Below are 15949 nucleotides of genomic sequence, written 5' to 3'. Positions count from 1 at the left end.
ACTGGCCGACCAATAAAAATTAAATACCGTCTACACTGCAAGATGGACCACGTAATCTACCTTTTGAATTGCCCCTGTGGCCTAGCCTACGTTGGCATGACAACCAGGAATTTCCGGGAAAGAATGGCGAACCACCGCAACTCCATCAGGAGCGCACTTGAACTCAAGAAAGCCGAACTGCCCATACCACGCCACTTTTTGTCAGCTGGACACCAGAACTCTAGCCTACGCTGTCGTATCATTGACTGGGTACCCCCACCCCCCCGTGGAGGAGACCGAGGATTGACCCTGAAAAAATTGGAAAGCAGATGGATTCATAGATTGGACACCCTAGCCCCTAAGGGACTAAATGAGAACAATCCCCTTTCCATCTTCCTGAGATGAACAACACCTGGACTTACCTGTATTAGAGTGTTTTTTTGTCAGATAACCTATGTACATGTCTCTTCCTTCTTTTTTCTCTGCTTCTGTTCTTTTCTGCCGTTGTTTGATATATCTTAATTTCTTTATTTATTTAATATTTCATTTATTTAATATTTCACTTATTCTTCATTTTACCTCAATTTCCCCCTGTTGTGCAACATTAAATGACGCCCCAGGACCCACGACCGACCTATCAGTTTTTAAAAAAAAAACCAAACAGATAAAAGGAACGTCACACCCCACCTAAGATTGAGCACCAGACGCACTCTTTTCCCCACCATTTACCACACGCACTTAAATGTCACTCCAGTCCCACTAACACAGGCACACAGAGGCATTCACATCATTTCATATGTACTCTCATTGGATTGTACATGTGCGTTTTGTGTGCATCTGTCCCCGTGCACTCAGCATCCATTGGCACCATTGCACATATAGATTTCATATTCCCCCCAGACACATAGGTACTTGTGCACATAGACATCCGCGCCGACCCGTGTATGCTCCCATCTGGTCATGCATGTATGTGTGTGGCTGCGGGTGGATATGTGCCCTTGCACTTGACGAGCACTGGCAGCACCGTACTTCAAACCACTATCCATCCCCGTTTATCACATAATCACTAACACTAATTGAATTATCACCCAATCACGTCACCACGTCAATCCACGTTAACCCCTGTCCCCCTGGTAAAAACAACCCATCTGTCCGGCTTTATACCTGCGCTACAGATAGCGCTACATGGTTCATAAATACCAACACATTAACAAACATATAACTCCACAGGGCCTCGCCCTACACGAGCGATTACTCCAATACCGCATCTTTATATACCATGTTTGATTAACCATACTCTCTGAGATCGCGCACAGCTCCGGCTAACCCGGAAGCTATGCGTTCCAAATGTGCGTTCCAGCGGCCGGCTTTCTGCCGCTGAACTTCCGGTTTCACCGGAAGTTGTATAGCGCTACACAGACTCGTGTCTGTGGCGCTCTCCAGCACTTAACCCCACTAAGGTATAAATAGCCGGACAGGAGGGCAGTTGGATTAGCCTGCTGACCCTATCCTGCACCAGGCTGATACCCACGCCGTTGACTGAATGCGAATGCAATACAAAAAGTAACTATGTCATTTTTTTCAGTTTAAATGTATGTTTTTTTCTTTCAGCATATACATGCATTTACTGACTGTAACTTTTGTATGCTATAGGCTCCTTGATAAAGGTCCATGTTGGGACCGAAACGTCGGAGCATACATACTATTAAGTATATTGCCTTACTGCACCTATTGGATTAAAATCTTCTTTTATATATAAATCACAAGGCTGATTTGTGATTTTGGAGAGTGCTCTGCTTCCACACTGAGTGTGGATCCTGGACTATTTGTTGGGTACATGCACTTGCATGCACCTTTGCCGGGCACCCCAATTGTTGCTTTGTTGGGTGAGAGTGCGGTCTTTCCAGATATCTATATATATATATATATATATATATATATATATATATATGAATCAAGATAGAGTCCGGAACTCCTCGCTCTCATATAACACTCTAGGAGAAAATTTTGAATCACCACCAGGTGATAAAAGGCGCTGGGGAGATGGGGTGTGTTGTGTGGCTGCTCACACGTAGGGGGGGTTCAGTCCCCTGAGGTGGGTACACAAAGAAGAAAAAGTAGTGTAGAGCGCCCTGAGCTTTGTAAATAATAATAAAGGTATTAATAATAAAAATTTGATCAATTGGGTATCACAAAGTAAAAATACATTTAATTATCAATTAAAACATATTCAAGGTAAATACACATGATATAAAATCAATTATTGCACTTATATGAGATGGCATACAGTAACCACTTGTCAGAAAATAAGTAGTGTTGGATACTTAAGTGAGTCCCGCTTGTTCCAGGTGCTGCTACCTTCTTATTAGAATTGAATGGTCCCCAAGATGGAGGGGGACAAATAAGGGGGCAAGGTGGAGGGTCCAAAATGGCTTGTGCTTGTAGTGCTGGGTTGATCCTGCTGGAGGCCTTGGTCTCGGTTTCCACTGGTGGGCAAGATGTATATACCTCACTGCTCGGATGAGAGGCTCCAGAAGTGAGCAGGTGTTAAGTCCCAAATTCAAGTTGAGAATAGTCAGCACAATGCTGGGTCCAGGGGAGCAGAGTTGGTAGCTGGTTCAAGGGGTATTGGTTGGTATCCAAAGTATTGTTCACAAAGTGCAGACAAGGGTTAACCTGACGCGTTTCGTTGCGCTCTGGCAACTTTCTCAAAGGTATGCCACTGTTAGTGTGTTGTGGGTTTATATACCTGCTAACAGGAAGTGCATCATCACAATACAGGAAACAGTTACCCAATTGATCTTGCTCTGCATGCAGTCTAAGAAGCTTCTTAGACTGCATGCAGAGCAAGATCAATTGGGTAACTGTTTCCTGTATTGTGATGATGCACTTCCTGTTAGCAGGTATATAAACCCACAACACACTAACAGTGGCATACCTTTGAGAAAGTTGCCAGAGCGCAACGAAACGCGTCAGGTTAACCTTTGTCTGCACTTTGTGAACAATACTTTGGATACCAACCAATACCCCTTGAACCAGCTACCAACTCTGCTCCCCTGGACCCAGCATTGTGCTGACTATTCTCAACTTGAATTTGGGACTTAACACCTGCTCACTTCTGGAGCCTCTCATCCGAGCAGTGAGGTATATACATCTTGCCCACCAGTGGAAACCGAGACCAAGGCCTCCAGCAGGATCAACCCAGCACTACAAGCACAAGCCATTTTGGACCCTCCACCTTGCCCCTTCATTTGTCCCCCTCCATCTTGGGGACCATTCAATTCTAATAAGAAGGTAGCAGCACCTGGAACAAGCGGGACTCACTTAAGTATCCAACACTACTTATTTTCTGACAAGTGGTTACTGTATGCCATCTCATATAAGTGCAATAATTGATTTTATATCATGTGTATTTACCTTGAATATGTTTTAATTGATAATTAAATGTATTTTTACTTTGTGATACCCAATTGATCAAATTTTTATTATTAATACCTTTATTATTATTTACAAAGCTCAGGGCGCTCTACACTACTTTTTCCTCATATAACACTCTGCCCGTTTGCAATCCTTTGGTGGATTGCTCACACCAATTCTATATGTCCTGAAAGAAGAGGCGTCACTCCGGGACTTGGGTGAAAAAACTTGGAAACTTTACTGCGTTTACACGCAGTAAAGTTTCCATGTTTTTTCACCCAAGTCCCGGAGTGACGCCTCTTCTTTCAGGATATATATATATATATATATATATATATACATACACACATGCATATTGGTTGGGCCCAGTGTCTTCCATATCTTACACCAACTGCCCCATTTGATGATAAATTACCTTCTCCATCAGCTGTCTTAGCTGCCGACTCCGAGGGTCTCTGGAGCAGGAGGTCTGTGCTGGAGCCACCACCGTGCAGATACATTTACCATCTGGTGCTTGGGCTGATGTGTAGATTTGCCACCCATCTTCAGGACTGGGGAAGAGAGTCTGTAAAGGAAGTATAATTAGAGAGGTTAGGCATCTATGGCAATTCTTGTTTATGCTAAAAAGCAAGATAATATTCAATATGCGGTACTCAGTATTGCACCCAATCACACGTCTCACATCAGTCACTATGGTTGTGTATGCCTTCTCTGATCACAGTGCTGCTTCCCAGGAATAACCAAATGTGGCGTATCGCAGAACTGACGTCAGCTGTTTCTATTATTTCATTTATGTAAATGTTACCTTGTAACATACTTGCCGACATTTAATGTTTGAGATGCCTAGAGAGGAGACTTTCAGCTGCCATAAGGGGGGCGGGGAGGCAGCCCTACATTACATCATCAAGCCCTGCCCCCATTGCAAAAAAATCCGCAATTCACTGGTGTATGCGGAAGGGGGCCTGGCTAAAATGACACAAACTGGGTCATTTTAGCCCCTCCGTGTACTCCTGCAAATCATAGGATTTTACCGGCGGGGTAGGAAAATGCGGGGGGAGGCCAGGGTCATGTGGGGCATGCGGGAGGCTTGTATACCCTTCTTGTTGGGTAGGGGGACCCAATTTTCAAAAACCTGCACAGCCATTCCATTGGGGTAGGCAAGTATGCTTTGTAATAAGAAGCCCCTTTGTTCAGGCTCCGATGTGGGGGGTAAGGCCTTACCCTATAGGAGCCTATGGGCTTCTCTCCGCTTTGCTGCTGTGTGAAGGATATTATACAGATTCCCCCAGCATCCCTGAATCCGCCAACATCTCAGTTCCCCGTACTATTACAGGTGGTGTAACCCAAGTTCCACCCCAACCCCCCCCCCTCTTTAACCCCTCCTGCTACTGCATGGTACACCCCTAACTGTAATACCCGCCTAACCAAATCCCTTAAACAAACCCTAATAGCCAAAGTGCTACAGCAACCCTAATAACATATACCTAATTCCTTAACACCTAAACTAACCCTAATACCTAAACCCTAAGTTTTCCCCTTTGAGAAGTACAGTACATTAAAGGCAAGAGGCCCTGTTCTAGTTATGCCATATGTTTGTATGCATGTATATATATATATATATATATATATATATATATATATATATATAATCCAGCAGACCGGCACCCTCCTTCACTTGTAAAATGCCGCGGTGCCAGGAAACACAGTGTGATATATCGAATCCAACAACCTGCACCCACAGACTTGCTTCAAGAAAAAAGACTCAGACCAACAGGCTCAAATGGACAAGCTTTCGGGCTTTATTGCCCTTCGTCAGGTCAGCAGCAGGGGCAAGGTGGAGGGTCCTGTATGCTGCTGACCTGACGAAGGGCAATAAAGCCCGAAAGCTTGTCCATTTGAGCCTGTTGGTCTGAGTCTTTTTTCTTGAAGCAAGTCCGTGGGTGCAGGTTGTTGGATTCGATATATATATATATATATATATATATATATATATATATATATATGTGTGTGTGTGTGTGTGTGTGTGTGTGTGTGTGTGTGTGTGTGTGTGTATGTATGTGTGCTTACACATAACATACCATTGCTTCCTACAGAAATAACAGATGAAGCAGGTACACTTCATGCATATAATTAAAGTCTCTAAATATATTTATCCGAGATTTATTAGAAGGGTCTGGCCTATATTTATGCGAGATTGACTAGAAGGGTCTGGCCCATGATTAAACGATACATTGATGAGGTCACTGACCTTAGAGAAGATGGATTAACTAGTTCCTTGCTTTAGTTTAAATTGCTTCCCAGTATTATTGCCTTTACATGTACCATAGTTATCCCTTTGTTATTTTCTACTACCAATAATCAGAACAGTATGGTCTATTTGTTCTGTAAGGAACAGACACCCATTAAGCCGGTCACCCTTATTAGCTTATATGGATGCTTAAACGGATTGCGCTTTAAGTCATTAAAGAAATATGTCAGTGTCAATAGGCTACTTGCCTCCACCAAGGGTACAGCCATTACAAGGGTCACTGTAATTAGGCCGTGTTACCTCATCTCATCCATTACATGTTATTGTTCTTTAGCCATTAACAGCACAATGGGATTTGTCCATCAACTGAGTCATTATTGGTTCTACCAGGACTTCATTATATGAGGAAGAGTTATCACTGGCTGGAACTGGCAATGGTTTATTGTGGTAAGAAAATGAATTACGTTAAATGTTTGGACTACAATGTCGGTATATTCCTTATCCCGTATAGTGCTGACAAGAAACAGAACGACAGGGTAATGCTCTCTTTTCATACACAATACAAGCTATTCCAGCTGATGTATTAATAACAGATAACAAATATAAAGCCCTTACAGTTAATATGGCTGTCTGCAGTACATCATGTTGGCCCAAAGGTTTACTTTGTGGCCCTCGATGATTCTGGATCAGCCGGACTTAGCGTCCATTGTAAAAAGTTGAAGACCCATAGAAAAAAGTTTATAAAGACCGCTATGTTCCACCCAATGATGAAAAATGTATAAAACACTTTGCAAGATAAGCTGGGCCCCTTATAGCTGTGGGCCCCATAGCAGCTGCACTCCCTGCTCCTATGGTCCTTTCACCCTTATCGATATGAATCAATAGTGGGATATTTCGGAAGCCCCAAATCTATGTTAATAACACGAAGACCAAAATACAACATAGTAGTAAGGACTATGGGCTTAATTCATATTTGTACGAAACCCAATGATTGGGGGTCTGCACGTTTATGAGCGTAGAGAAACATGGCGCCAGTATCACTACTGCGGCCGGCCACTCTGCGCAGCCATTGGTCTACACCGACAGCTGATGGTTCTCGTTCTATAGCTGTATGAGTTGGGAGCAGAAAATGGCCATTACTCCACAAACATTTTCTGCTGCCATCAACATTGTTCCAAAGAATAAACATAATCTCATGATATCCAAACAACCATGTATCATTCCCGAACAATCAGTATAAGCAGTGGAATATATTAAGTGGATGAGGAAGGTGCCTATAGTGAGAGAGAACCATGCAAAGCTCAATAATATACCAAGCAAGGGAGTAACTACCACAGGTACAGGAGGTTCAGCTGCTATGGGGCCTAGAGCTGAAGGGGCCTCCTCCCTTGAGTAAGTTACATGGGTACTTGTGTAGTTTCACGTAGAACTTCCGGGTTCTACGCTCGCCACAAACTATGTTAAAAAAAGTAACTTAACTCCATGCCAACATGGATAGTTCATACCTCCACTATCCATGTTGGCATGGAGTTGATTTTAAAAAGCGTGGCGAGTGTAGCGAGCCACCGAGCCCGCAGCGTGGGCGAGCAAAGCGAGCCCCCCAAGGGGACTCAAGACGCACGGCGCCACAATGGCGCCATGAAACTACACAAGTACCGTTACATGTGTTATATATATTTATCACTATTGGTTGGTTTATAGGGGCTCTTACAAACTTTTGTAATTGGGCCTACAAATATTTAGTTACGCCCATGATACCAGACCTTTTGCGACCTGAAAGAATTAGACATTGGTTTACAGGGTGACATACAGTATTCTAATGATCTTGGAACTGAGCTCATCAGGGTGATTACCTAGCTCACACATACCTAGCTTGGCTGTCCTGTTTGGTCTGATGATCAGGTACAGCACTGGTTATTACTATATATGGCGACACAGTCACATTGACAAGCTACAAATGATCGCAAGTCATAAAGTCGGCACAGCAATGTCGATAGTCTCCAAACCTATAAGCGTTCCCTAGAAACTCATATCTTTAGGCAAGCTTATCAAATTCCAGAACCAGTCATAGAACCTTGTATTCTGGTGGAATCGATGCAATAAAGAATACAGTATCTATCCTAATGTATCAATGCCTATTTCCCTATAGATTGTAAGCTTGTGAGCAGGGCCCTCCTACCTTTTGACTGTCTGTAAATACCCTGTTTGTTGTATCACTGTCTCCTTTGTAAAGAGCAACGGAATATGCTGCGATATATAAGAAACTGTTAATAAATAAATAATAATAATAATTTTGAAACTGTTGAAATATCCACATCTGCCACGTGTTGATATGCTTACGATGCCGAAGTGTGGAATGTCTATATCAGTGATTTTAAAAGAGAGATAAAAATCCCAGTGTCTGCGCTTTTGTCTGTATAGAAGTGATTTTCAACCTTTTTACCTTGCGGCACACTAAGATTTTAAAATTGCCAAGGCACACCATGAGATCCCCACAGGGCAAAACACATTGGCCCCCACAGGAAAGAAAACAAACCTATTGGCCCCCATATAAAAAAAAAAACAATCACACTGGTCCCCACAGGTAACAACAATAAAATACATTGGCCCTTTACATGAAAAGAAGAGACCAGTAAATAACAGATGAACTGGTGGTGTCTGTATAATGGTTTGGGCATCTCTAGATCTTAGGCAGAGCCGGCCCTAGCCTAAATGATGCCCTAGGCAAGATTTTGGCTGCTGCCCCCTAGCACCGCCACTAGTTCCGCCTCTGACACTGCTCCCCTTTCCCAGCACCATCAACCCTCATCATAGCAGTCATCATTTTGGTGCTCCTACCTGCAATATTTTAAATAGAAACAGTGCACACATTTGGTGCGCAGCCCAAATAGGGGTGCGTTCTTGCTGGGAAGGGGCATGGCCACACAATTTTACCCCAAATTCAAATTATGCCACACAGTAGTGCAACTTTATTCACATTATATCATGTGAGAGTGTCCCTTATTCATGTTACATCACAGTGTAGTACCACTTTACCTTATATACATTACTCATCAAATTATACCCTTAGAAAAAAATCCTGAGAAAATATTGTATTTTAACCACCTCCATGGCCACACTGCAACCCAGCACAAAGCAGTGTGTGCTGGGCAGAGGGGAAGAGCTGCAGCTGCTGCTGTCACTTAAGGGGAGGGGGCCCAGGGCCCCCACTGGGCCCTCCCATCAGGCTTTGGCCTGGGTAATTTGTACCCCCTACCCCTTTCTCTCGGCACCCCTGATAATACCACACAGTAATGCCCCTTACACATGACACACATTATTTATGTCCTTATAACCGTAATGCCCCTTACACATTATGCCAACCTTTATTAATGCCCTTCATACACATGACACACATAATGCCCCTTACACATATGTTTCACATTATTAATGCCCTTATACACATGACACACAAAATGCCCATTACACATGTCGCACATTATTAATGCCCTTATACACATGACACACATAATGCTTGTTACACATATGTCGCACATTATTAATGCATTTATACATGACACACATAATGCCCCTTACACATATGCCGAACACTATTGCACAACCAACCCACCCACAGACAGCACTCGCACAGCCGCTAACACTGTGACCTCTGCCTCTGCTTGGATTCAGATGGATTCATACATCTTGTCTCAATAGGCCATGCAGCTCCTGGCCCTTCTGCTAACGTTGGGTGCCTTTTTTGCTGAAAATTCATCTTATTTGCATTGTTATGACCAGCACACACAAGGAGCTTCCGATGATTAAAATGATATGCGGCATGCCTATATTTTGTGTGCGACTGTGGCTGTACCTGCATACGGAATGCTATGTTACAGTGATTTCCACGAATACACTATTTCATATGCAGATACAGCCTCACTCACACAGAATATAGGCATGCTGCATATCATTTTAATCAGCAGAAGCTGCTGATGCCCCTAGGAATTCCAAATGCCCTAGGCAATTGCCTAGTGTGCCTATGCCTAAGGCCGGCCCTGATCTTAGGGCACACTTGAGAACAGCTCAAGGCACACTAGTGTACCACGGCACAGTGGTTGAGAAACACTGTCTACATTCTGCATGTTGACATTCTTGTGGTTACATGATGAATTTCGACTAAACAAACCTAACCCCAATGTGATAATGGGCCTTATTCTGGTCGGTGCGGCCGGAGCTGAATATGCGGCCAGGACCGTGCGTCCTAAACCCCGCCTTTCGTACGGATCGCTCACTCCGTCCGAATGCGGTAATCCGCCGACCGCACGGAGCACGAGTGAATTTCTTACAGATACACCTCCTCCATCTCTTGGAACCTCCCCATCATTCGATGGTCGCAGATCATCGAATGCAGGACGAGTGGTCCGCCAGCTCCCGCAACCTCAGACCACACGGGCATTTCTCCGTGCAAATGCAGGGATCTGGGCGGGCAGCTGACATCCGGCAATGTCATATGTCCGCCCCCTACACGTGCGTCACGGCCGCATTACCATACGTACGCCCAGCGTTTTCATGGGAACGCCCATGAAACGCGGGGCGTATGCATATGGTAATGAGCCCAAACAGCCCTTCACGCCCCTCTCCACCCCCTGTTCGTTGTGTACACATTTCATGCGGAATTTGGCCGTGCATTCCGCTCGCACATGCGCAGAGACACCTCTGCACATGCACAGACACAAAACATCGGCGGCACGAACGCACGCGGATATTACCGCACCAACCAGAATAAGGGCCCATGTCCTGTCCATCTACGCATAAAGCATGTAAGTGCTCCCATAACAATGTACTAACAAGAGAATTCAAATGCAAAAATGTGACATACTGCACCGTAAGTGACATAAGTGAGGCTGCAAAAGACGAGCACTTTAGGAAAAATGTTAATTAGTTGAGAGGTTACTGTAAATATGACAGTGTGCTGGAGGCTAATGTGGTGCTGGGCTTTCCTGTCTGCCAGTCCAGTACGTGATCACAACTGGTTGGCACAAATAACATTCAGGAAACGTACTGGTTTGTGTCTCACACACTGCCCTACTGGTCCCTCCATATGTTACAGATGGAGTCAATTCTCAACCCTCCTTTGTCCTTATATTTCTCACCTTTACATCTTTATTGAGCAATGAACACGGGACATTGGGACAAATGAACTGCAATACTCCGTCCCATTGGCCTGGCACCCTGGGCAGTGGCACCAGTCACACCGAACTCAGCTATAAAGTACCAGGCACTTTATCACTTCTCCTCCCTTATCACTGGTTTATATATCTACCCCTGAGTTTCTATTGGTTTAGACCCCGTCATACCCACTACCCCGACTACTGCTGCCTAGAGGTAACGTCACATTTGAGCATTGGCTTCAGATGAGTAATCATAACCGGCAGGGCTATTTTTCAGTAGGCTCCCGCAGGAACTGAGGCCCTTATTCTAGTTCACTCTTTCTGACAAAATATTTCTCAGATAGACAAAACCATGTGCACTGCAGGTGAGGCAGGTGTTACTTGTGCAGAGATAATTAGATTTGGATGGGGTTTTACACCTGCCTCAACTGCAGTGCACATGGTTTTGTCCATCTTAGAAATATTTTGTCAGAAAGAGTGAACTAGAATAAGGGCCTCAGTTCCTGCTGGAGCCTGCTGAATAATAGCCCTGATAACCGGTATACTGTGTCTTTAAAGTTTCTGTTTTACGGTAAATACAGACGGCTTTATGGAAGTAAATGTCGATATTTAAATCCCAGAAGAACAGCCTATTTTTCTGTAAGTGGTGTATATTGGAAAATTGGACATGGTTGAATGTTATTACACAAGAGATCAAACGTTCCGTTTCTGTAATGCAGAAATTTCCATTACACAAAGTCAGAGACAAAAATGTGGGTTCCTGCAGACAGTTATCGACTTGTTAATTTAATCAAATGTTTTCCCCTGAGCCTGCTCTACATACATAGAAAATGAAAAATATAAGACAACACAAAGAGGGGTTAGAAGATGGTGCGCAGTACACAGGTAGGGAGGGAACAGAGCGATGTGCTATCATAACTGTAATAAGGGAGCAGAGAGAGTAGCTCATTGCTGCTATGGCGTGGAGGACATAACATAGGAGAAATGATCATTACAGCCAATTTAAAAAAAACAGTTATTTTGTTCTGTGCAGACAAACATTGTGCAATCGGAACCTCAACCTGCAAAGTTCATCTGAAACACTAATAGTGATTTACGCTGCTCGCTTTATATGTAACCCAACCGGCTGAAAGATTTGGAAAGATCCGTCTTTTAAACAACCAAGCTCCACACACACACAGCGTGCTGAGATCAAACTGCTGAGCATGCAGTCTTCCCCCCCCGCACATCCATTAGCAGGATTGGAAAGCAGGAGGGAGCCCGGTACAAAAAAAAAAAAAAAGGCACGTAAACAAGAATCACAGCAGAACCCAACATGGTCTGAACTATGGTGACTTGCAAAGGTTTAACTCCTAGACCCTACTGGACAAGGCCACATCCTTGTAATGTTTGCAGGTGATTTAACTATTTCAGTGTTTATAGATAATAGATTTCATAAATACAGCCCTACACCATGGTATTATTTGGACAAATCATTTAAATGCCTGTATACAGCAACTATGATTTATTTTTTAAACAGTAGATTGTTAAAAGGGACCGGCACCGGAATACTGACATGGCTGGAGCTGCCAAAACAGGAATACTGACTGGAAAGTGCGGGAACCCTGATCTTAAGTATGCCGGGGCAGGTTAGGTTTCCAGCGGGACTAAATGAAAACGGTGTCCAGTCCAGAGGGGGCTTTCCAGGGGGTGTCCCGTCTGCGGGGTGCCTGTGATAGCTTTCACCGGGGACATGGGGAAGGGGAGAGTACAGCCTTAATGTATGGTCCAGACCATTCCAGTTTTTAGAAACATTCCCAGGCTAACGGGGAGGCTTTATTCTCCCCCTCTCCCTGGTGACAGGTGTGTCACTGAAGCCTCACCAGATGGGGCATCCCGAATAGGCACCCCCTGGACCAGACACCACAAGCTCCGGACCGGAATGATAGATAATGATGAATGGAGCCTGTGCGGTCCGGTGTTGCGGGGTCCTGTCCGGTTAAGGTTTTCACCCATACCTGGTTTGGACCATGGGGGTGGGGGGTAGGTTTAAGCTATGAGGAGAGAGGGTTATGTTTTGGCTGTGTGTGCAGAGGGGGGGGGGGGGTAGGGTTTGGCTGCGTGGGGGTTGGATTATGCTGTGTGTGTGTGGGGAGGGGGGTAGGTGATATATATATATATATATATATCTGACGAAGTCTTGTGGCGAAACGCGTCAGTGTGTGGCCTACGTCGCTCACCCTATCTACTATACACCGTCCAGGTGTCTGTCTTCTCCGGTGTCTTCCCCCTGTTCAATGCACGGCAAGCCAGCCTGGCGGCGTCTCAGAGGGAGTTCCAGAGGGTTCAGACCTGTGATCATGAGCAGCTTTGCCTTGGCCCGTATGTACAAACCTTGTGGTAACCAGTCCACAGAGCTAATTCATTCGGTACGAGGCTTTTATTGTGATGTACCCGGGAATTGTTTTATTTCCAATAAATAACCACTTTTAATGCACTATGGAGCGCGCCTTTTTCTTCTCTTTAGCTGCATATATATGAGCGGGTCCGGATCTCCGGGATCCGACAGATCCGAATATCGCGATCCGAGTCTGGATCCGAGCCAGCTCGGGAGTTCCCGCCTAAATTCCAGACCGAAAACGAGGCAAAACGTCATCATCGCGCTGTCAGATTCTATATAAGACGCACGCGCGCCCCGCCATCTTTACTCCAGCATAGGAGAGGGAAGAGGGTGGTTGTGCTCTGTGCTGTGCTATAATAATAATATATTATTTTGCTGCTGCTCACTCGATTAGGGTCTGCAGGGGCTGCTGTACACAAGTCCAGTGTACAGGGGCTGCAGTGGCCAGTGTACAAGGGGCTGTACTGGGGCTGTGTTCAGTGTGACAGGGCTTGTGTACAGTGTGACAGGGCCTGTGTACAGTGTGACAGGGTCTGTGTCCAGTGTACAGGGTTTGTGTCCAGTGTACAGGGGTTGTGTCCATTGTACAGGGGCTGTGTCCAGTGTACAGAGGCTGTGTCCAGTGTACAGGGGCTGTGTACAGGGGTTGTGTCCAGTGTACAGGGGTTGTGTCCTGTGTACAGGAGCTGTGTCCAGGGGCTGTGTCCAGGGGCAGTGTCCAGTGTACAGGGGCTGTGTACAGGGGTTGTGTCCAGTGTGACAGGGCCTGTGTCCAGTGTGACAGGGGTTGTGTCCAGTGTGACAGGGGCTGTGTCCAGTGTGACAGGGGCTGTGTACAGGGGCTGTGTCCAGTGTACAGGGGCTGTGTACAGGGGTTGTGTCCAGTGTACAGGGGCTGAGTCCAGTGTACAGGGGCTGTGTCCAGGGGTTGTGTCCAGTGTACAGGGGTTGTGTCCAGTGTACAGGAGCTGTGTACAGGCGCTGTGTCCAGTGTCCAGGGGCTGTGTCCAGGGGCAGTGTCCAGTGTGACGGCTGTGTCCAGTGTACAGGAGCTGTGTCCAGAGGCTGTGTCCATTGTCCAGGGGCTGTGTCCAGGGTGACGGGCTGTGTCCAGTGTCCAGAGGCAGTGTCCAGGGGCTGTGCCCAGGGGCAGTGTCCAGTGTACCAAGGGGCTGTGTCCAGTGTGACAGGCTGTGTCCAGTGTAAAGTAAGAAAAATAAATAAAAGTAATAAATTAAATAAAAACACATTTTTGGAGGATGATGGAGGAGGAAATAGTGGGAGATCAGCAACCTGATAGAAGTGCTGAAGCTAGTCATGACAAGGCCGATACCTCTTTGTATTTTTTGCTCTTTGGAGCATTTCTCTTTTTTTGGGATAGTTTATTAAACTGCCACCCTATCTGCCCCTGCAGTGCCGCTCTGCTTCCAAGATGTGCCAGGTTGGAAGTGTAAGGTCCACCAGCTACCTCAGTATACCCTTTTGGCCCAACTACAGTAAATTAAAATAATTTTGTAAGCTTTGAAGTGATCAAAATTGACTAGAAATGAGTGGAAACTAATGTTATTGAGGTTAATAATACTTTAGGGGCAGAAACAGGCCCAAATTCTGTTATTTTAGCCATTTTTAGCATTTTTTCATAAAAATCCAGATCCAAAACCAAAACCCACAAGGGTGGTTTTCCCAAAACCAATCCAGATCCAAAACACGAAGGGAGATCCAGATCCAAAACCAAAACCCGAAAAAGTGGCCGCCGCACATCTCTAATATATATATATATATTAATATATATATATATATATATATATATATATATATATATATATATATATATATATGCAAATGTTCAGGTTACTCATTAAGCACAGTTTAGCTGGAAGACACTTGGCAGTCTCTGTTGCTGAAGCATATGCAATTACATTTTATTCACTATTCTACATAATGATGTCTCAGTATCCTGAGAGACCTATTCCAAGACCTCCATCTCTCAGCAGCTAAGTAAAAAGAATAAATCTCCCCACCACCGCTCCCCGTTTAAACCTTGCTAATGACAGCAGGATCGACTCCAACTGAGCCGGTCATCAATTCCATATAATGACACATCCAATCTCACACAATAAATATATTCACATATACTGTATAAACAGAGACCATGGAAGTCATTCTCTCGCTAAGCAAATTATCCATTAGCAATGCAACTAGTAATGTCTAACCACAGCATATCAGCTGACATATGAGTATTAGCAGACTACTGTATACCATCCACTGCAATGGTTCACTCGTTTGGTAACCAATCCCATTCCACCTTAGGGACCAGGGGCCTGGCGGTCTCTGCGTATAGTACGGTATCGAGGCTGCGAATGCGGTAGCATACTACTATGAATCAGGCCCTGTGTGGGTAAGTATAATGATTTTTCTTGGGGTAGACTAATTAAAAAATAAATTAATAATGAGATTAAAATACTTATATCTTAATAAAGGAGCAGTAGGGAGGACTATAGTATTAATTAACCCCTTCCCGACATTTGACGTACATGTACGTCATGGTCGGGAAGTACTTCCCGACATTGGACGTACATGTACGTCATGACTTGTAACTGTCACTGCGTCTAGAGACGCGGTGACAGTTAGGAGATGTCTGCTGTCCCTGACAGCAGACATCCCCCCTCGCCGCCCAGGGGGGGCAGGGGTGCCCCCCCCGGTCGGCGATCGCTGTGATTGGCTGTTCAAATCTGAACAGCCAATCTCAGCGTTTCCTGTGTTACCGGCGGCTAA

General features: G+C 44.9%; 1 protein-coding gene across 1 annotated transcript in view; it reads right to left on the bottom strand.

The window, feature by feature from the left end:
* Nucleotides 1-15949, bottom strand: part of OLFM2 (olfactomedin 2) — a 148786-nt gene that overhangs the window by 94016 nt on the left and 38821 nt on the right. Inside the window, 1 exon segment of the mRNA XM_083185057.1 lies at nucleotides 3812-3961. Coding sequence (XP_083041183.1) covers nucleotides 3812-3961 — 150 coding nt within the window.

Source organism: Crinia signifera, chromosome 4 (assembly GCF_055691185.1).
Source record: "Crinia signifera chromosome 4, ASM5569118v1, whole genome shotgun sequence".
Lineage (NCBI taxonomy): Eukaryota > Metazoa > Chordata > Amphibia > Anura > Myobatrachidae > Crinia > Crinia signifera.
This window is presented reverse-complemented; position numbering and strand designations above follow the sequence as displayed.